At 51.6% G+C, this 23,209-nt stretch overlaps 1 protein-coding gene across 6 annotated transcripts in view; it reads right to left on the bottom strand.

Moving 5' to 3' along the window:
• Positions 1 to 23,209, bottom strand: part of PCSK6 (proprotein convertase subtilisin/kexin type 6) — a 189,973-nt gene that overhangs the window by 57,785 nt on the left and 108,979 nt on the right. For all 6 annotated transcript variants that reach the window (XM_033852286.2, XM_033852281.2, XM_033852283.2 and 3 more), the window contains 4 exons: positions 19,331 to 19,543; positions 15,928 to 16,028; positions 11,825 to 11,928; positions 9,936 to 10,053 (listed from right to left, as the gene is read on the bottom strand). In XM_033852286.2, coding sequence (XP_033708177.1) covers positions 9,936 to 10,053; positions 11,825 to 11,928; positions 15,928 to 16,028; positions 19,331 to 19,543 — 536 coding nt within the window. The remainder of the gene's footprint in view (positions 1 to 9,935; positions 10,054 to 11,824; positions 11,929 to 15,927; positions 16,029 to 19,330; positions 19,544 to 23,209) is intronic.

Raw genomic sequence — 23,209 nt, 5'->3', positions numbered from 1 at the left:
ATTTCTTCCACTGCCTTCTCCCAAGTTTCACTGTCTGTGTTTACAGGTCAGTGGGCCCCCCGCTGTGGGAGACTCAGAGCAGAAAAGAAAGCTCTGGAGAGTTCCAGCCCCACCGGGCACTCATGTATCTCCAGGTAAACTATTCCCGGCCCTCTTGCACTAAGAAGGCAGCGTGGGTGCTGGGGGGAGGGGACCCCTCCGTGTGAAGACCCACTAAACAACCCCATGCTCTCCTGGGCTGAAGAGCAAGATGGGGGTGAAACAGAAACAAAAGTCATAATGGGGCTTCCCTGGTGGTTGAGAGTCCGCCTGCCGATGCAGGGGACACGGGTTCGTGCCCCGGTCCGGGAAGATCCCACATGCCGCGGAGCGGCTGGGCCCGTGAGCCATGGCCGCTGAGCCTGCGCGTCCGGAGCCTGTGCTCCGCAGCGGGAGAGGCCACAACGGTGAGAGGCCCCCGTACCTCAAAAAAAAAAAAAAAAAAAAAAGTCATAATGAAGTTTTAAACTCTGTATCTACCCCCACTCCGAACCATTTGCCAATTAGGATGTGGAGCAATCACCCTGCTCTAGAAACAGACATGGGATCCCAGCCAGGAAACCTTAATCTTAGGGATGAGGTTCAGGCATTCAGAGAATAGGAGCAGGAGAAAAAAGAGGGCGGCCCGATCCCCCTCACGGCCGCCTCCCTGGGCCCAGCCCTGGTGTGGACATCTAGAGGAAAGCGCAGTTCAGGGCATGTGACATTCTCAACAAGATTGTCAAAGCCTCTTGCAATCTGCTGTTTTTACTCTGGCTCAGGGACCCCAGCTGCCAGGCCCCTGAGGTCACAAAGGTTGGCCAGTCTGGCGCACAGAAGCTGCAGGGTTTAGGTTAAACAATGCACAGAAACACAAACACAGATAAGTTGTACTTTAATCACCAAAACTGATGTAGAGAGATCTTAAAGCTCCCAAGATAACCGAAAATGTTCCTCTGCTACTAAACTCCGAAATTGTTGTCTGTGCACAAAGCCATCTTCCCAGGACCTAGGGGAACTGAGCAGTAAAAGGTCCTATAAGACCTCCCTCCAGACCCAGTGATATTCAAGCTCTGGGGGCTGCCCTCCTTAGAAGAGGGCTCTGGGGACAGAGACGTGGCACCTCCTGCTGAGCCACACGTCAGACTTAATTATGGACCTTCCAGATGTTCCTTCATCCTAAGGGCCCTCAGCAGCTCCCTTCTCCTGACCAGCCCACAGGCTTCATAGTAACTTCCTGGTACCTCCCTCCAGTATTCTCTAGTACATAATACCATCTAATTGCTTGAAAATGCATAGAAACAAGTTCGCAGTTTACTAAATTCAAGGCGCTCACAACGCTTAGAATCTTACGGCATCAGTGACATTCAGAGCCAGAGGCAAAAATGTTTTCTAGTAAATCAAGTGGCTGGGAAAAGCAGCAGAAGGTGGGCCATGGGCAGAAGCTCTCTCCCTCCCCGCGTCTTTCTGCTCAAGCTGGGAAGCCACTACAGGTCAGCACACGCAGACCTCCTTTCACTGCACTTCGCTTAATTGCGTTCTGTACAAATTGAAGGTCTACAGCAACCCTGCGACAAGCAAGTCTGTCGGCGACACTTTTCCAAAAGCATCCGCTCACTTACTGTCACGTTTTGGTAATTCACACAATACTTCAAACACTTCAGTATTATTATTAAAAGTTCTGGAGGTCTGTGATGAGTGATCTTTGATGTTACTATTGCAAAAAGATTATGACTCACTGAAGGCTCAGATCATGGTGAGCCTTTTTTGGCGATCAAGTATCTTCTATTAAGGTATGTACACTGTCTTTTTAAACATAATGCTGTCGCACACTTAACAGACTACGGCACACTGGAAACGTAACTTTTATATGCACTGGGAAACCAAAAAATTCATGTGACTCGTTTTATTGCAGTGGTCTGGTACTGAACCAACAATATCTCCAAGGTCTGCCTGTATTCCTCACTCCCACCTTGAAGACCTCTCCCAGCTCAGCTGCAAGGCCAGACCTGTGCCTTGGCCCCGAGCATCCCCAGGGTGACGCCACCTTTCCACGCGCAGGGCTGGGGCCAAGCGGGCAGTGCTCAGTTCCTCCCCCGACAGTCCTGAGGTCACGTGGAGCTGGAGACCCAGCAGAACCAGAAAGCAGCAGTGTCCTTCCCCCTGTGGTATTTGGCATCTGTCTGGGGGAGAAGAGGCTGCTGCAGAGCCGAGGACCATGACAACGGAGGGTCATGCATGAAGGTCAACCAGAAGGTCAACCAGGAAATCCCTGCACCGACCTTCTAATGGGTCATGACTGGATGGAGAGGGGTTCATTGGCACAGACTTATTAGACTCAGGAAGGCAACATGGCCGGTGGGAGGGCCTGGGGCCATCTGTATGGGGACAGCAAGGAGGTTCTGAGTCACTTCCTGGGTCTCTGTTCCAGGATGACCGTTCTGGGAAGGAGGGTCATGAGAGTCTGAGGCAGCGATTCTGTGACTTTCTTACTCAGGTTAGTCCACATTTAGGATTTTCCTTAGATGAAATTACTTTTGATTATCAAACCACAGACGATCATTTAGGCTGCAAATAAAATTGAGCTGAAAAAAAAAAAAAGAGGCTAATCCAGTATATTAATTCGGACAGGGCTGCCCATGATTAATTGGGCTATAAGGTGTTTTAAACACACAGTGTTTAAGTTTATGGCACATATTTCTCTTCTATGTGAAATGAAGGGGCTAAATCAGCTGACTTTAAACATTCCTTCCAATTCTAAGGCTCAATCTGATGGGGGTGGGGGGAGACAAGGAAATTACAGTCAATCCTCATTATCATGAGTCCATATTTGCAAATTCACCTACTCACTAAAATTTATTTATAACTTCAAATCAATACTTGTGGTGCGTTTGTGGTCATTTGCAGAGAGAGAGGCAGAATATGTGAACTGCCCAGTGTGTGTGTTCCCAGCTGAGGTCAAACAAGCTCATACTATAAACAAATGTCCTTCTTCTGGTCTACCGAGTGCCACGTTTTTCACATTTTTGTGCGTTCTGTTGGTGGTTTCACTGTTTAAAATGGCCCCAAGCACAGTGCTGCAGTGCTGGCTAGCATCCTAAGCACAGGAAGGCACTGATGTGGCTTGTGGAGAAAATCCATGTGTTGGTTCAGGCATCATCCAGGCCTGAGTTACAGTGCCGCCGACCATGGCTCATTGTCAAATAAGTCAACTATACACTTTAAAGTGTCTCTAGACAGAAACACATATAAAACAAGTTTCTGTATTGACCGGTTGACAAAAGTGTCGTGACCAGAGGCTCCCAGGAAGACGGTGCTGCATTCATGAAGTCAGCATTTGTAGTGACATCATAGAACACAACTACTGTGAACAATGAGAATCATGGTATCATTCAGCTTCAACTGCTTGTCTTAGAAGTAGGGAGCGCTCACAATGTGGGGGAAACAGGTTTTTTCTTTTTTTGGTTAATTATTTATTTTTGGCTGCGTTGGGTCTTCGTTGTTGTGCGTAGGCTTTCTCTAGTTGTGGTGAGCAGGGGCTACATTTTGTTGTGGTGCGTGGACTTATCACTGAGGTGGCTAATCTTGTTGCAGGGCACAGGCTCTAGGCGTGTGGGCTTCAGTAGCTGTGGCACGCAGGCTCAGTAGTTGTGGCGCACGGGCTTAGTTGCTCCGAGGCACGTGGGATCTTCGTGGACCAGGGCTCGAACCTGTGTCCCCTGCATTGGAAGGTGGATTTTTAACCACTGCTCCACCAGGGAAGCCTGGGGAAACAGGTTTGCATCAAAAAATAAGATAAGGGGACTTCCCTGGTGGTCCAGTGATTAAGATTTCACCTTCCAATGCAAGGGGTGCAGGTTTGATCCCTGGTTAGGGAGCTAAGATGCCTTGTGGCCAAAAAACCAAAACGTAAGACAGAAGCAATATTGCAACAAACTCAATAAAGATTTTTAAAAAATGGTCCACATCAAAAAGTCTTAAAAAAAAAAAGCTAAGGAGGACAAGGGCTGCAGGAAAACAAACAGTTAACTAAAGGGATATGAGGAGACAGAACAAAGGTCAAGGGCCTGGGTACGGTCACCCCCAGCGCAGGACTGCAGAGCACCCCTTGAGTTTCCTCAAGGCACCCAGGCCCATGTAGGATGCCATGATGGAGGAAGCCAGGAGCAGCGGCCTCATATAGTAGCCGGCGGGCACGGATCAGATGCCCTGGAGAGGGGCTGGGAGGGCAGGGAACCTGCACAATACAGAGCAGGAAAGAGGGGCTTCTAGCTGCCTGAAGAGCCGTGAGCCCCAGTTGTGTGCCACAGCCCCGTTGCAGAGCCCTGGAGTCGGGCCGGCATGGGTCCAGCCACACAGGTGCTCCGGGCCAGCCCAGCTGACCTGCTGCATGACAGACACCAGGGCCCGGCCCCTTGGGTGGTGGCAGCTGACTGAGACTGCAGGAGCCTGCAGGTAGCCAAGGCCAAGGTGCCTTCCCGTCTCAGAGCCAGTGTGCCCCACAGCCGGGATGCAGAGGGATGGAGGGAACGTGTCCTGGGGGACGTGGTTCCATCCTGCCTGAGCTCCTGGGATGCGCTCCTGCCCAGAGGGACACGTTTCCCTGTCTTCCCTCCTGAGTAGAAGGACCAGGCCACCTTAGTGTGACCTTCAGAGAACGGTGTTCATTGGCATTAAGTGCAGGCGTCCTGGTGAGGACTGTGGCCACACCTGCCAGTTCTGCGTGAGGTCGTGTGGGTTCTGAGCCAGGGACCTGGGTGTCCGTGGTCACAACGAAGAGCACTGACACCCCTCTACCCTCGCCCGCCCCTCGGCCCTAACGGGGCTGTCCTCCCCTGGGGTACATCCTGTTGAGGGAGATGGTCCCCACGGCCATGACCCAAGGAGTCACAGGGCCACCCTCTCTGCAGATCCTGCCCGGGACCCAGCCTGTGCTCAGACATGAGCGTGGCACCCGCTGTGCCCTGGGGGACCACTCGGGCCCTGCTGGCGTCCCTCAGCTGGCCTGCTCTGTCCAGCACCACGCCCCGCCCTAGAGTCAGGTTTAGGCCAAGAGGAGCAGAAAGGCCAGCAGCACAGCAGGAGAGAGGCTGTGATGGGTGGGGCTGGGGGCTGCCATCACAGACCCGTCGGGGGAAGCTGTACTCACTTCTGCAGGAAGGCCACGCGGACACCCCTAGTCTGGATGCTGTACATCTAGGGACTGGGGGTGGGGGATTTAGCCCGTCTCGCCTGAGACACAGTAAGAAGTCCCTGGGGTCGTGGAGGTGGTCAGGGAGCCGCCAGGAGAGAGGGGCCTGCAGGGGTGGGCGCGGCGAGGAATGAGAGGGGCCAGGCCCCCCGACTCCGAGGCGCTGCCAGATCTCCCTGGGCCGTCTCTTTACAGCCTGTCACCGACCCCACCCCGGAACAGGCCGTGGTGTCTGACCCACCTCTCAGGCACCCACGGGGAAAGCACAGCCTATGCAGCTTTCAGCGAGTGCTGCGTGTCGGTGCAGCAGGAGGGGAAATCCCTTGAACTCGACGGGCACGTCTGCGATAGAGAACGGCTTGTTACGGGCCTTACAGATGACACCCGTGAAAATGTGCGCTGAGCCCGACTCTCTGCTGTGACATTCAAACACACGTGGAAGACGTTCTTGCCTGGTCTTGGGCACAGATGGTTTTGAATCTCCTCAGAACTTTTGTCAATTGCAGGAGGGTAAAGAGGATCATGACCAGTGCCATCTGCCTGTGCAGAATTATTTGGAAGTCTGTGGGTGTCGGATAGAGGAGGATAAAGTGAACACTTCTATAGCCTTTCTGAAAAAGTGAAGAAGAAAATCAAGCTTAGTATAATTCCCGTGAATGAAAACGAGGCCCAGCTTTTAAGTATCTTATTTGACTCGCAGGATTTTCTAGCCGGCACTTCCCTCGCATCTTTAAAAACCCAGGCTACAGCGACACGGTCTATGACATCCATGTCTCCTAACTTCGCGCTGGAAAGACAGCCAGAGTCCTCCAAAGCAAAGAGGACTTACGTACTCGTCTTCAGCTTCAGCAGGTTTGGAAGATTACCATCCTGACAGCCCGTGGTTTAGTGCGGCTTGTCTTTTATTAAAGAACTCACCCACCACACAAAATATACGTCAAAACTAAAAGCTCTGAATATTTAGGTTTATCTACAGAGCAGACCATCTATTTCTAGATGTTCAAGAATTAACTGTGCACTAACCACATGCTGTTTACTCTTCTGGTATTTCATGAAACCAGACTGCATGTGATGTCCTTTTATAACAACGCTGCTTGTAAATACGTAGGTGAATGTGATGGACGGCAATTATCAGGCCCTTACTGTGAGCCAGGCATTGTTCTGAGCACTCCCCGTATATTCACTCATTCAAAACCCCCAACCAGGGTGTGAGGTTTGGGAGCTGTTTTACATCCCCACGTCACAGAAGAAGAAACTGAGGCTCAAAGTTGTTAAGAAGGATGTCAGTGCTCTTCATTCCTGCCCTGCACGTGACCATGGACACCCAGGCCCCCTGGCTCAGACGTCACCGCAGAACTGGCAGGTGTGGCCACAGTCCTTGCCAGGACGCCTGCACTTAATAGCAAGGAACACTGTTCTCTGAAGGTCACAGTAGGGTTGGCCTGGTCCTTATACTCAGGAGGGAAGACAGGGAAACGTGTCCCATGGGTACATGGGTCCGCAAAGGGTGGCCAAAGAGGCCCCCTCCCCCCTTCCTCCCTCCCTCTCTCTGTGCTCTTCTCCACAGGAAGCACTGAAGCCAGGTCTGGGACATTCACGGCATCCTAAGATTCCACAATGAGAAGGAAAAACCAGAAAGAGGCCAAGAGAGTGGACAGCCGTCTTCGGGGACCCCCAGATCAAGAAACATCTGAAGAGAGGGAGCAGGGAGAGGCAGAGGGAGAAGCAGGCATGCGGGAAGACTTCCTTTTCATCTTTAAGCTAAACGGTCCCAGCAGCTTAGGCAAAGCTACACAAGAACCCTGATGAAAGAAACAGCCATAAGCACTGGGGGTGCTCAGCAGCTCTGGCTCAAGCGACCCTGGCAGGCAGGCTGCAGCTCTGCCGGGAGATGAGGCTATCAGGGCTAAACACGTATCTGCCTTCCACGTGGGAGCACCTGGCTGTCTGTCTCTCTCTCGGCCCTTATGTCCTTGGGAACAACTGAATGTGCAGTTGAGGTTTGGGACAGCAGATTGGCTGAATATTCCAGAGAGTCTGAAACTGCTACACGTAAAGATGATTTTCCCTTAGAAACAGCAGTGCGATTCTTCCCGTCTGCTGGAATTTGCGGGGACCTTTCCTCAAAGGACAGGAACAATGTCACACTGTGTAGTATGGCTGCGCCCCTCAACCCATGCTGTCTAGACTTCGTGTACCAGCACTTAAAAAACAAAATAAAATAAAAATAAAAACAACCCTTCGCCACCTAGGCACCACTCTCCCATCTTAAAACTATTTCTGGCAGCAGAAGAATGCTTCATTCAGGAGCTGCCCCGACGGGGAGGCCAGTGGAAAGGAAGGGCTGCAGCCTGGACGCGGCAGGGCAGAGGGCAGCCTCGCGGGTGGGACCCAGCCCCCGAGTCCAGCACCACCTAACCTGGAGCTTGAGTGCCTGTGTGCCAGGGGTCTTCCAAATAACCAAGCAAAAGAATGCAAAAGGCCTCCTAATCTCAGAAAACCTTCCACTTTCTCCTGAGTTTGACAGTCTAAGGCTCCCCAGAGAAAACGACGCTTTCAAATGTCAAGGCTGAGACTCGCCTGCTGGCCTACCAGCTCCTCAGGCCTTGGAGGGATAACCCGGCAGTCAGTCTTCACAATTAGCAGCAGGAGGGAAATGCAATTTTTCAAAAGATCGTTCTGTGGCTGTTCATCCAACAAATACTTTCTGAATTTCTACTGTATGCAAGGCATCAGCAAGAAACACTTTTCTCAACATTTTATAGCAGAAGGGCATGCTATAAGAGGTAGACGCCTTTAAGGAAGGGGCGAGCTCAAAGAGAATGGTCTATCTTTGTTGATAAAGCAAGAATCCCTTTTAATCACCCCATCATTTCTTTTTCTTTTCAAACACACATTTTCCAAAGGTAATAAACAGTTATAGAGAGAAAGAAATGCATTCCATTCTTCATCAATTTTAAAGCCTAGAGTAACACCATTCTGAAAAGGATACAATGGACAGCGGCAACAGCAGAATTCAGGAGAGTAATCTGATCTCCTCTCCTAACGGAATAGGATTCTTGCTATTTTATTTACTTTACAGTTGATTTTTTTGGCCATGCGACGCAGCATGCGGGATGTTAATTCCCCAACCAGGGACTGAACTTGTGCCCCCCTGCAGTGGAAGCGCAGAGTCCTAACCACTGGACTGCCAGGGAATTCCGTACAGATTTTTTTTAAAACTACCATATGTCCCAGCAATCCCACTACTGGGCATATACCCTGAGAAAACCATAATTCAAAAAGACTCATGTACCACAATGTTCACTGTAGCACTATTTACAGTAGCCAGGACATGGAAACAGCCTAAGTGTCCATTGACAGATGAATGGATAAAGAAGACGTGGCACATATATACAATGGAATATTACTCAGCCATAAAAAGAAATGAAATCGAATTATCTGTAGTGAGGTGGATGGACCTAAAGTCTGTCATACAAACTGAAGTAAGTTAGAAAGAGAAAAACAAATACTATATGCTAACGCATATATATGGATCCCCCCGCCGTCCAAAAAAAAAGGGTTCTGATGAACCTAGGGGCAGGACAGGAATAAAGACACAGACATAGAGAATGGACTTGAGGGCTTCCCTGGTGGCACAGTGGTTGAGAGTCCGCCTGCCGATGCAGGGGACGTGGGTTCGTGCCCCGGTCCGGGAAGATCCCACATGCCGTGGAGCGGCTGGGCCCGTGAGCCATGGCCACTGAGCCTGCGCGTCCGGAGCCTGTGCCCCATAACGGGAGAGGCCACAACAGTGAGAGGCCCGCGTACCGCAAAAAAAAAAAAAAAAAAGAGAGAATGGACTTGAGGACACAGGGAGGGGGAAGGGTAAGCTGGGACGAAGTGAGAGAGTGGCATGGACACATATACACTACCAAATATAAAATAGATAGCTAGTGGGAAGCAGCTGCATAGCACAGGGAGATCAGCTCGGTGCTTTGTGACCACCTAGAGGGGTGGGATAGGGAGGGTGGGAGGGAGACGCAAGAGGGAGGGGATAGGGGGATATATGTATACATATAGCTGATTCACTTTGCTCTACAGCAGAAACTAACACAACATTGTAAAGCAATTATACTCCAATAAAGATGTTAAAAAAAAAATCCCAGTGTTTACACCTTAAGCTTATCTGAGTCCAGATAAAAGTGACACCGTGCTGCTGTGCACTCTGGATACTAAACCCTCTCCTGCCACAGAGAAGAAGCTGGGGCTGCCACCCTGGTCCAGGACCAATGGGGTCTCACTGCGGACTCTCAGGGCCGGTGGAGCTGCCAGAGCTATGGCTCCAGCCTCTCGGAGGCCGCTTGGCGCTGCTGCCCATCGCCCCCAGCCAGCAGGGCAGCTCCCAGGTCTGGGTGGCTCTGCTAAATATTACGGCTAAGAAGTTCCAATCCTAGGCTGGGGTTCAGGCTGAGGGATGGACGCCTCAGAATGGAGCAATTGACAAAAGGGGAAACTACAATGACAGCAAAAGGCCTAAAACAGTACTGGATTAAGAATCGATTCCTTTCCCTGCTTCACAATCCACAAGAAAAAATGCAGACATGTTTACAGACGCACTGCACGCACCCACACACGCATGTCCTCACCGATGTGCACAGGAATGCGTGTGTGAACACCTATCTCCCCCATCCCCGAAATACCTTCCAGCAGAGTCCAAAGGACACACCGGAAGAACCGAGCTCACCTGGGCCTCTTGTCTGTGACAGCGACACAGCTGTGCTGCAGGGGCACTGCAGTCCACTTCTTGGCCTCCATGACGAGGGCGTCCGCGTCTACCAAGCCAAATCCATAGAGGTGGCTAACTGAAAAGACAGGGCCTTCAGACCCAGCTCCCCACCGCCACCACCGTCCGGGGACAGGCCACCTGTGTCCCTCCAGGGCTGCAGGGCCCCTGCCAGCGCCTGAGAGCCCCGGGCCACAGCACCCGTCCTTCTGAGGACACTCCCAGCTGCTTTACTCTCCCAACTCTTTCAGGTCAGGAGCGAGGGGCAGAAAATACGTCCCATTTTGGTGCAAAATAAAGGAAGTGTTGAGAGGGCCTAGTACTTTCTTTTTGTAAGATGAGGGCGAGGTTCTTTATATTAAAGGGACTTCCTGGGCTTCCCTGGTGGTGCAGTGGTTGGGAGTCCGCCTGCCGATGCAGGGGACATGGGTTCGTGCCCCGGTCCGGGAGGATTCCACATGCCGCGGAGTGGCTGGGCCCGTGAGCCATGGCCGCTGAGCCTGCGCGTCCGGAGCCTGTGCTCCGCAGCGGGAGAGGCCATAGCAGTGAGAGGCCCGCCTACCGCAAAAAAAAAAAAAAAAAAAAAAAAGGGACTTCCTGGCATCTGCGCTCCCCGAATTTTGAGCCGGACATGAAAAGCAAAACATGCGACACCTTAGTTCACGCAACCACAACGTGCAATAAGCACAATAAAACAAGGCTCTGCTCACCTCTTCTGCCATTTGCTCTCCCTGCTGAATTTCTAGGGCATTCAGGGAGAGCAGCATCACTCAGCACACAGGCTGGCCCAAGCTGGTGTTTAATTTGGCCAACGCAGTAGAGTTTCAGAGTTGAATTTAAGAGGCAAGGTCAAGAACTAGATACAATCTCTTTTCCTATTTAATTAGGCCAAAATCGCAATGTAGGTCAGCTCTTGTTGCAGCACGCCACTACCACAGACATTCCTGCAACACAAGGATGCATCAGGCCTAATCAATGGCCTCCTTATTAAAAGGAATGTCCCTCGGAACTTAGGGTAACAATGCTTGACCTGTATTTTTCAGAGTAGTATCAGGCTTGGTGTCGAAATAGCGGGACCTGAGCTAAAGAAAAGGAAAAAACGTCCTCCCTAACATACCATGGCTGAATGTAAATCTTTTTCAAGTATCTCTGGTAAGAAGCAAGACAAACAAAGCCAGTGGCACAGTCCTATAATAACCTGCTCAAGAGGCTCCAAATATCTGGGTTACAAGCCTGGACTGTGGGTTGATTTCATGGTACCTGGGTCTGTCCCAGGCTATGATGGGGACAGAGCCCTTTTAAAACACAAGGGCTTGCTGACAGAAGTTTTATAGTTAGAAAGTAACTTATATAACTATCTCAATGTCCTCCTTGTACAGGTCAGGAAACTGAGGGATAGTTTCAAAATTGTAGAGCTACCCAGGGCTGAGAATGCAAGTTGTCCTTAGGTGGCACATAAGCAAACATCATGTATCTTAATAATTATGGATTTGTTTTAATGTGCATTAGAAAAAACGTAACTACACATCAAACCCATGATTAACTAGATGTAACAGAGCTTCCTTTTAAAATATACTTCTCTGTGTAAAAAAAAAAAAAAATAGGCAAGCCCATTTAAAGAGAACCATGAAGTCCATACTGGTACAGGTGGCCCCTGACGACGTGGCAGAAGTCGGGAGGCTTAGCAAGCCCAGAACTTGAGTGACCTTATTAAACTACTGGATTTCTACCTTTCATTCTTGTGACACATACTTAATGTTATTTGGGGGTTCTTTTTGAGAAATTCATGTCCCCGCCCATACAGGCTCCAGGAGGTCAGGACCCACCCAGCCCCGGAGTCTTGGCCGCACCTTTATGACCAGCACCGTTCACCTTCCAGTCGTTTGCTTTGAGGTGGGCCGGCCTGGACGTCTTCACCAGCAGGTGCTGGACGTCCCTCCAGGTCAGCTGGCTGCTGCAATGACACAAGGACAGACGGCTGTACTCATGTGGGTCTGTAAGGCGGCCACAAGGCCCATCAGAGGTGGGGCGTTGGGAGCCGGCCTCGTGCCTGGACTTGAGGAAGGCTCCGCAGGCTCCCCTCCTTGTCAAGGGTCAACGTCACAACCTCTTTGTAAAGAACGGTTTCTAGTCATCAAACCCTAAGATAAGATAGTACAATGGGTGACCAAAAACCCACAGTGTTAAAGCCTAGCCTTGCTACCACAATCCACCTGACTCTGTATGAGGCTCTATGGCAAACTCTGGTCCCGGGGGGAGGACAGCCTTACGTATCAGCACGTGTTGGGACAATCTGGACTAGTCTTTACCATGTGAGTGAGCATTCCGTGGGCCGGGGCACGCCCAGCCATCACCTACTCAGACACCATGTCCAGGACCACTGCCCACACACTAGAATTTGAGATTTGAGTAATTCTACATTAACAATATATTCATTTTGGTGCAGAGTAGAAACATTTCATTAAAAGAACACTTGCCCACGATTAAAAATGCAGAGATGAGATACCTTGGACACTAAGATACATCTGCTTGCCTTTTCAACACTCCTCAAAACAGGATCCACCTGACAATGATGCTCTCAGAACCCTGCTCTGTCCACAGCACTAGGACCGCAACACAGACAAGAATGGGAGCTCCCTGGGGACTTCCCTGGCAGTCCAGTGGTTAAGACTCCGTGCTTCCACTGCAGGGGGCATGGATTCGATCCTTGGTTGGGGAACTAAGATCCTGCAGGCCACACAGCACAGCCAAAAAAAAAAAAAAAAACAGCGGGAGCTCCCTGGACGTAGCCTTCGCCACCTCTTCTTAAATAGCACCCGCCCTGGCCAGTCCTCACAGGCATCTTTCCAACTGCCCACTCTTTGTGTGTGTGTCTGCAAATATATGTAACATAAAATGTACCATCTCAACCGTTTTTAAGCGTACAGTTCAGCGCCATTAAACACATTCACCGTGTTATGCAGCCGTCACCACCGTGCATCTCCAGAACGTGATCATCTTAACCCACTGAACCTCTGCCCCCATCACTCACTCACTCCCTATCCCTCCCCCAGGCCCCTGGCCAGGCCATCCTACTTTCTGTCTCTATGGATTTGATGACTCCAGGTGCCTCACAGAAGTGGAGTCCCAAGGTATCTGTCCTTCTGTGACTGGCTTAGTTCACTCAGCATAATGTCCTCCAGGTTCGTCCACGTTGCTGCAGGGGTCAGAACCTCCTTCCTTCTCAAGGCCGAATGACATTCCATAGACCACATTCATCTACTGATGGACATCTGGGTTGCTTCCACCTTCTGCTATTGTGAGTAATGCTGCTGTGAACATGGCTGTATAAATATCTCTTCGAGTCTCTGCTCTCCGTCCTTTTGGGTGCACACTCACAAGTGGAATTGTTAAATTATATGGTAATTCTTTGTTTCATTTTTTGAGGAGCCATCACATTGTTTTTCACAGCAGCTGCACTATTTTACTTTCCCAACAAATGCTTTGCCTGCTTTAGTACTAGAAGCTCACCTGTGGCTTGAGTCCTGGGGGGCCTGTGTACTCCTCCTCCCTGGGGTCTCCCGCTCTCTGGGCTCTAGCCCTGGCTTCCCCTGATTTCTCCACCACGTTCTTGACACTGTGCTGGTCCCCGGCCAGTCAGTGGCCTCCTGGCTGCCTATCCCAACTGTTCCCATCAGTACAGTTTCCAGACCTTTTCTTGGCACAAGCTGACTTGCTATCCTCCCCTTATCCACTGCCCTTCTGAGGACCACAGCCAGCCTCACTGTTAGAGGAGGATCTGAGGCCCCGAGTGGCCCACGGCCTTGCCCTCTGGTGGAGAGGCGCACGCACAGGCTTTGGATTCCAGACGGCAGATGTGCCTGCCGCCCTTTCCCCTGTTTGGCCGGGTTCGTCACCCCTCACATCTGCAGGGTCCACCCAGGATGGAGAAAGCCAGCCCCCCGGGAGCTCAGCACAGATGCCAGGAAGCCTGGGCTTCAGAGCTGACACAGAAAGGGTTTAGAAAGGGAGGATGTGAGAAACCATCTTACTAGGAGAAACTCCATTTCATTTTTGATGATAGTACTGAAATCACATATCTAGTTGTATGAAAACATGTCTAAGAAATGGTGTTTAAAATGTTTTTTTAAGTGAAGAAGGGATTGCTAGGCCTTGGGGGTGGTTCTCACACATAAGGCTCTTCCTTCATCCTTGTCACATGCTGCCTGCAGGCCTCCTGCACCCCCGAGAGCTTCTCCCCGCAGGTGACCTGGCTTTGCCCGGCCTCCTTCCACAGCAAAATTGCTGCACACGTGAGCAGCTGTCCAGATACTACCCCGGCCTCCAAAGCCCCTCAGCTGAGGCCGGCAGTGCCCCTGGTTACACCAAGTTCCTTCCTGGACCAACCCTATGTGTTTAAATGCTCTAAGTGGACGCTGTTTCCAATGACGTGTGCTTGACCTACCACCTGTAAAATTCTGAGGATGAGCTAAAACGATGAGGCAGTGATCGGGGAATTCATGAGTCCACAGGCCAAGTTTAATGGGACAATCCGGCACAAAGCGGGGTCTGTTTTCTATTTAGTTTCAACTAACAAAACTCCTTCCATGTTTCCAATAAGGAAGGAAAGAAAATATAAAACAACTAATCACCAAGTATATGAAAGCAACTTCCCACACAAGCAACTATTTAGCATTTTTTAAATGAGCCTCAGGACACAGAAGCTATCATTTTGGCCTGAAAATCAAAGATATTTAGCTCTTTCTTTGTGAAATGGGTAGCATTTGAGTTTTACGCTCTTTCGCCTGATGCAAATCAACGAGCAAACATACATAATTAGAAGGACTGCAGCAACCCAAATATAACTGCTGAATCATTTAAAATCTCACCTGCGGCAAATGACTCCTTCAAAGGGCTGGGCTGTTCTGAGCCAGTTTTGATATTTAAACTAAAATCTGTTTTTGATCCCATGACTGTATGTGTAGTAGACTCTCTTCTTCTGAACCTTCCACCCATTGACAACTCTAGGGCTTTCATTCAGCTTAAAGCAGATAAAACATCACCACCGTATTGTCAACTTATGAACTACAGTTGACAAAGGACAGCTGTATCAGCCTAAAGTGTGGTCTGGGGGTGCGGTGCAGGCTTGGGGCACCCCCCCCCCCCCCGGCTCCCTGTGCTCCTACGAAGGGCAGGAGACTGTGAGCTTGAAAACGGGAGAGAAGGGAAGAAGCCACTCATGCCCATTAAGGAGAAATCCTGACGTGAACCTGGAGGACACTATGCTGAGTGAAGTGAGGCAGACACAGAAGGACAAACACTGTGTGATCCCACAAATTTGAAGTCCGAGAGGAGTCAGGTTCATAAAGACAGAAACTAGAACGGTGGTTGGCAGGAGCTGGGTGAGGGGGAAATGGGGAGTGTTATGGGCTGCATTGCACGTCCCTTCCCCAAAATCACACGTTGAGGCCCTGACCCCCAGGACCTCAGACGTGACTGCATTTGGAGATGGGTGTCTGTAATTAAGGTGAAATGGGGTCATTAGGGTGGGCCCTGATCCAACGTGACTGGTGTCCTTACAGAAGGATCTAAACACACACACACAGACGCCACGTGAGGACACGGGGAGAAGGTGACCACTGACACGTCAAGGAGAGAGGCCTCAGAGGGAAACAGCCTTGCCGACACCGCGATCTTAGACCTCTAGCCTCCAGAACTGTGAGATCGTACGTTTCTGTTGTTTAAGCCCAAGCAGACCACACAGGAAGCTATCTGACGGGTACAGGGCTTCAGTCTGGGCAGACGAAAATGTTCTGCAGATGGCTGGCGGCAACGGTCACTCAACAGTGAATGTGCTTAACGAGCATCACCCTTAAAATGGTGTGTAAAACATAAATTTTACGTTATGTGTATTTTACCACAATAAACACTTTTTTAAAAAAAGGAAAAGGAGGGAAGGTAGGTGGGAACTTACTTTGCTTCCAGCGCCAAGGCGATGATGCCGGCCACCATGGGGGCTGAAACAGAGGTCCCGGTGTGGCCATCGGTGCAGCGCTGGCGCAGGTCCGTGGTCACCTGGGCAGGGGCAGCAAGCAGCCGGGTCAGAGGCTGCTCAGGACACTGCCCCGGGCAGGCGTGACCTTAGCCCCAGGGATGGAAGAGGTGCTATGCAGACACACCTTGGCAACGGAGGTTTCCGCGTGTCTGGCACCCCCTGCAGCAACACGGTGATGGCGGGGTAGGAACAGGGGGTTAAGGCCACAGCCCCCCACCACTGCAGATGCAGCCCGAGACTCAACAGAGAGACAGAATGAAACAGAGGGGCCTCCACGCCAAGACCCCCTGCCGGGGCCCCCATCAACAACCCCCAAGTCACTCCAGACTTCAGAGCAGGGAAACACGTGCTGGTGTCATCTGGCCCAGAGAGCATCTCTGCCGTGAGCCAGAGATCGGCCATTGGTCAGAGAAGGTCACAGAGCACTCTCTCCACCAGGACGTCCTCCCAGGTAGCTGACAGTGTCCCAGAGCACCCAGTTCTGTCTGCAGCAGGAGCTACACCTGTGTCCCTCGGTGACGGGGGTGGGCACTGATTCTGGGCCTCACCACAGTCCAGCCTGACTGCACCTTCCCTTTGAACTGAAACGGAGAAGCACGCGTGGGTACAGCTGGGAGACGCCTGTTGTGCTGGATGGGACACTGGCCCTAGTGTGACTCCCATGCATTTTGCAGGTAGAACTAAGGCTGCTAACCAGCTGAACTTAAGTCGGGGATGTAATTACAGGGCCCTTAAAAGTCTGTCAGAGAGATGAGGCTTAGGAGGGACCTGACCCTCCCTGCTGGCTTTGAAGAGGGCGCTGAGGGGACAAAAGCCAGGAACATGGGTGGCCCGCAGAAGCTGGGAACAGCCCTCGGCAGCCAGCCCACACGGAAACAGGAGCTCAGTCCTATAACCACCAGGAACTAAGTTCTGTGAACACCCTGGATGAACAGTGAATGGATTCTCCCTCTAGCCTCTGGAAAGGAACACAGCCCGGCCAACACCTGGACATCAGCCTCGTGAGACCCAGTGGAGGCTGCAGCACTTCTGGCCCACAGAGCTGTGAGATGACACAGCTGTGCTGTTTCCAGCTGCGAAGTTTGGGACAATTTGTTATGGCAGCAATAGGAGACTAATATACCCACCAACCGTAAGCCTCCAGCAACCCATCTGCAAAACCCTTGAGAACGAATTTCCCCTGTGGTAACAGTCCAGATCCTCTTCCAAACACAGCATTTTCCTTCCTCATGATTCAGCTGGGCCGACCATCACCAGTGAGAGGGATCCAGCCCGTGTCACACACACAGAGGAAGATTCGACAGGGATGCTGGTGGAGACCAGCCTCCTCCCCCCCTCCTAGTTCAGCAGGACCTTGACATTGGGGAGGGCAAGGGAGCAGGGATGAGGATGCAACCTCTCTGACCCCAGGATCTTCATCTGCAAAGGGGCTTAATGCCAAGTCCTTCACGGGGCTCCTGTGAAAGCACAGCTGGCACCTGGCACATGCTTGTACTCAGTCAAAGGTGGCCAGTGAGGGAAAATGAGATTGTGTGGGCAGGACACCAAGCTCCCAAGAGCAGGTAAGGCCCGTGGCTGGCTCTCCAGCCTCAGAGAAAGGGGCATGAGTAGAGGGGCCTCCCCACAGGGAGGTGGGCAGCCCCTTCCTGAAACTCTACATCCTGCTTGGTACTTGGCTGTGTTCAGTGAGTGGATGAATGAGGGAGAGATGCCTCTTTAGAAGTGCAACTGATTTGATCACAAGCCCTGTCTCAGCACCGGGCAATCCCTCGCAGGTCGGTACTCGCTGCATTGTAGCAACGGAAGAGGACGAGGGGCCCGAGCTCCAATTTCCATGGACACCTGCCTGAACGTGCAGACGCGAGCTGCCCACCATCCAGGGAAGGGGCTCACCCCCTGGCAGGGTCTCTAAGGGACTCAGAGCAAACACCTGGCCTTGTTGAGTTGGGGGAAAAAACAAAAACCAAAACAAAAACAACCTGCCACCCATACTACCAGGGACGAGCACCAGGACAGCAGCTGCAATGGAGTGTGATTTTCTCCTTCACCCTCTGCCCAACGACACCCTTCTTACCATACATTAGGGCTCAGAGAATTTTTTTTAAAAAAGAAAAAGAAATTAAGGCATTTTGCAGCTAAGGTGTGTGCCCACTCATGCACACGTACACACCTGCAGATGCTGTGTGATTAATTAAGCAAATAAAGCTGCAAGCCCTGCTCCCAGGGATGGGGAATGGCATCCACCCAGCACAGAGTCCCCGGCACACAGCACCTCCCTGCCCCCTCCAGCCAAGGCCTCTGTCAGGTTCTGCTTAATGAGACTCCAGCAAGTCCGTGTTCAAATGAGCTAGATTCCTAAATGAACAGGACACCATTCAGAATCTCAGCCCCATCCCAGGGGTGCACAGTCCAGTAGAAAAGGAAAATAAATTAATACCTTCGTGAAACAGCCCGGGCTGCTGCCAGGCTGGCGGTGGGAGGATAGCGGCTGACCTTCCCACTGGTGCAGAGCAAATCAGGGAACGGGAAGCCTGCACGCTCCCGCAGAAAAATGTAAAAATATGCCTGCAAGTAATGTCTAAAGATGTGGCCAGGCAACAGGAGAAATGAAAAGACGCCAGTGAGCTTTCAGGTTAAACCAGTTGGCCAGCACCACGGTCTCCTTTTTTTAAAGGTCTAAAAACCATCTTAACGACTGTGCATTTGAATTCTGCATTGATTTCAACTTGAAACCCTCCCCTCTTACATTTTTTCAAAGTAGAAAAGCACGTAGGGAAGGAACAAGCACAAACTTCACCCATCACTAAACTAAAAGTTACTTTCTAAAAGATAAACCGCACTTGTGTTCATTGAAGTGAGCGTAACCGACAGAACCACTCTCAACCTCAAGTGTCTGGAAAAGTCCTTTTGTGAGGAAGGGAACACCTAGGACACTCAGATTTCTAAACTGTTTCCGTATAGAAGCAAGACTTTCTCTCACTCTGTTTTGCACGTTGAAACTGAACAGGCCAGTTGGATCCCAAGCGATGTGACCACAGAACACAGAAAGCTTAAAAAAGACACCGCGCTGAGAATACACTCCTTTCTTAAAGGCTATTTTTAGATCCCTAGAGACAGAGAGGGTTTTAATTGGTACTCTGTGCCAAAATTAGAAAGGCAGGGTCTGAGGAAGGTTGCCAAGGGCCTGGGGTTTACCTTGAGGCACAACTAGTTCCCTGACGGCAAGGCTGGGCCCGGCGCCAGGTACACACTGCCCTGACTGGCCCGTCCTCCTGAGAATGGGACGAGGAGCTCATCCCCCGGGGTTCCGCCGAGGACTCACGATTTTGCGCTCGTAGAAGGCCCCGCTGCTGTAGGTGGTGGCCAGGGTGGACGCACACTCCTCTAGGTACCAGGGCTTGTAGCCATTCTCCGTGGTGCTGCTCACGGAGATGGTGTAGATGCTATTGGTGTAGCCGTCGCAGGAGCAGTGGTCCCCCTCTCGGCCGCCGTTCCCCGACGCCCAGACGAAAATGGAGCCCAGGCCCTGCCGGCCCTGGAGGGGAGAGGACAGGCGTCAGCCCACATGGACCCCCAGCTGGTCTCACCCCTGTCCAGCGTCCCCCTCCACCCATGAAGAGGGAGGGGGCCGAGGAGGATGCACTCAGACCAGACAGAGGCTGCCCAGTGCGTGGTCTGTGGGCTGATGGGCTCTGGCGTTCCAATTTTCGTAGTGTTGGCGGCAACAGCCATGACACCATAGAATCACAATGTCAGACTGAGAAGCTGGCCCAGAAAGTCCTCCCTGTTCTTCACGGGAAAATCAAGGCCCTCACACAAGCTGCTCTGTCCCAGAGCAACACCAGTGATTTCCACTGCAATGTCCCACGATCAGAAAGACCAAGCAGCGTCCCCAAGTACACTGAGATGAAAGCTGACGGCTGAATTTATGACGTTAATTTTTCTGGCTGAGGAAGAGGGCAAAAGTTCCTGAAAACCCAGCTGCAGAAGCATCCTTCCTGGAGAAGAGCTCCTTGAAAAGCGGCGGGCCCAGGATTTGCAGGAACAAGGGCCAAGGGCCAGAACACCCCGGGGCCATCCTAGGAGAGCGCCCCCGGGCTTCCCCTTGGGTCAGCGTTGAAGCGGCCACACTGCCAGCGCAACCAAGGCCAGCGGCTTCACCTGTGTGTAGCTTTTCACATTTAAGGACACACACGTGACAGCAAGTCGCTGTAAGACAGTAGCAGGTCAGGGGAGCTCCTGCAGCCTCTCCAACCCACACCCATGGGATCCAACCAACACTCATCCCAGCCACAAACACCAGCTAAAGAAGAACACCAGTTCCAAGACAGAACCAACCCGTTCGGTCCGAAAGGCTGGACCGTTGGTGGGCACAGCCAGCCCCAGAGAGAGGTGCCAATACCCATCTCCACGTGGGCTGGTGGCTCCGGCATCCTTGCCAAGGATACTCCTGTCCAAACACACAGGAGGAAACTGACACTCAGGCCCAACAACTGGCCAATTTAAAGAAAATTTTCAACAAAATCCTACAATTCCCCGTAGCCCGACTGAAGCGCTGCTTCTGACAGGATGCCTGACACACCCTTGGAGCTCAAGTCCACCCGGACTGAGGGCACCCACCTGCTCCAGAAGCACCAGGACACCCCACTTTTGGACCAAGTAGACCACAGGTCCCCACCCTTTTCTGCCTATTTGTCTTCACTCCCACATCTGCACCAGTTCCAACCTGAGGCTCGAGGGACAGCCCAGTCCCAGGGCTCAAAACTGCCTCGTCCACTCCGTTTTCCACATCTCGAAGGCAGACCTGCCCAAACGGCCAACAGCTCGACAGAAAGGTTACTTACAGTTAGCAAAAATGGCAACCTTCTGGAAAAAAAGGCACAAAGGACTAAGGACATGCGTGTGTCTGTGCCCATAACTACCTGTTGGAAAAGATTAATCAGAAGCTCATTCAAAGCCAACGAAAATTGGAATGAAAGGGTGTTGAACCCGTCAGAGCCTGTCTTTATTTCACCTCCAACTCCTCACCTCACTCCAAATTATTTATCAAAGGCTGTCATTTTGCAAAGCAGGGCAAGCGATCTTACTGCTCCAGCAGCATGGTGAATGGCCTCAAAAAGCACTTCTCACACTTGTGAGGAGAATCCCTGGGGGTCTCGCTACATCGCAGACTTGGGCTCAGCTGGTCCAGGTGAGCCCAAGATTCTGCACTTCTGACGGGCTCCCAGGTGATGCCAGCTCTGCTGCTTGGGACCCCACTTTGAATAACAGAGGCCTAAATGCCAAAGACTTGCATCTCTTCACCTTGCACTTTGCAGGTACCACTAGACCCATGAGTTCTCACAGGCATCAAGGCGTCCAAAGCCTCTTTCCCTTCTGAAAACAGTTTCCTGGAAAGGGAACGTGGGAACGAGGCAGAGGAAGCACCCAGGTCTGAGCCATCGCTGAGGACTGCATTTTCACTTTCCGGGTCTTCTGTTCCTATGGAAGCCACAGGACAGAGGCTCCAGGGGACGTTTCAACCCTGGCTATGAACTTGCACTTCTGTTCAGGAAGCCACCACACCTCAACACCATCGGAACGTATTTGAGCATCTTGCCTGGGAAGCGGAGACCTCATCCATGGACTCAGAGGGCTAGCAAATGCCCGGCATCTGGACAAAGCCAGTGCTTTCAGCCACAGTGACACTGACTCTCCCCTTCTGGGTGACAAGCCACACGAGGACCAACATCAAACACATGTTTATGCCAAAGTACAGGGTCTGATGTCTCCTACCACCAACCCACACCATCTACCAAAGATGAAGTCAGATTTTACAGAAAAAGGATATAGGTGACAAACAGGGCATCGAGGAGGAAAAACAGATGGGAGAATGTGGTTCGGTCTGAGATCATCAAATCTCTAGGAGGATTTTCAGTGACAACTTCAGACAGCTGCGATCTAAGGCTCCCTATGTGGCATATTTTATTCAGAATGACTAAAAAAAAAAAAAAATGAAGTGACTTCAGTATTTCAAGAAACTGTGACAAGAACCACATGGTCCTCTCCGCACCTTCCACACTCCCCCGAGAGCTGGATGCAGCCGGTGTTGCTCAGAATTCAGGATTGCTCCTCTGTGGGGCACCACGGGGGGATGGGCAGAGGGCGATAAGGGCTGCTTTCACTATAATCCTCTGGTACTATTTTATTTGTTAACCACATTTTAATCATGCATGGTTTACAATAAGATAAGAACTTTTTAAAAATGTTTTTAAAATATAGATAATAAAATGGGCTTGACCTGGCCCCCGTCCTGTTTCCTGTAGAAGTCAGAGGTATAAACCCTGCCTTGGGGATGCCTGGACCTCCTGACCCAACCCTGCCAGCATTGCCAGGCCTCCCAGGGCCACCCGGACGCTGACCACAGCTCTGTGTCTGCTCCAAGAAGTTGTCCTCGCCCATAAATCTGCCTTGCCACCGTGCTTGTAAGAGCTGGGACATCTCCAGGCTTTTCTGACTCACAAGGACCCAGAACTGATGACCACAGAGTGACTGGGCTGGACCTCCCGAGAGGAGCCTGCCAGCTTCCCCTCAGCCGGGGGGTGGAGGGCCCATGCTCAGATGTTTGCTCGGTGTAGCCCCCAGTGGGGTCCACCCCAAACACACTGGGCTGCGAGCTGGCAGGGAGGGAACATGGCCAAGACCTGCTGCTTCGGGGGTGCTGGGTGAGCACACTCCCCGTGATGGACGCAGACAGCTCCCCGGCTCGGGTTTCCTGTGAGCAGGTGGGCCGAGGCCCAGACACCCCTTCCACCTGCACTGTCCCAGTTAACAGGCCGGGTGGTTAGTCTAGGATCCCCACCACCCACCTGCATACACCCCTCAGCTGGGGGCAGTCAGGCTCCAAGGCTCAGAGCCAGGGGGCTGGTGAGTGACCAGCTGGTACTTTCCGGAACAGCTACTCTGTAATGAGGTGATGTCCTTCTGCTCTCGTTGGTGGACGGCCACTTCCCTGAGCCCCCAAATGACTTCTCCCTCGCTCTGGTCCTGGCACCATCGCCGTCCTGCTTTGGGGCTCTCCCCTGTGTCACTCTAATTTTGTGTGTATGCTGCTCAAATTTATTTATTTATTTTTGGGCCACACTGCATGGCATGTGGGATCTAGTTCCCCGACCAGGGATGGAACCCACGCCCCCTGCAGTGGAAGCATGGAGTCTTAACC

Source organism: Tursiops truncatus, chromosome 2 (assembly GCF_011762595.2).
Source record: "Tursiops truncatus isolate mTurTru1 chromosome 2, mTurTru1.mat.Y, whole genome shotgun sequence".
Lineage (NCBI taxonomy): Eukaryota > Metazoa > Chordata > Mammalia > Artiodactyla > Delphinidae > Tursiops > Tursiops truncatus.
This window is presented reverse-complemented; position numbering and strand designations above follow the sequence as displayed.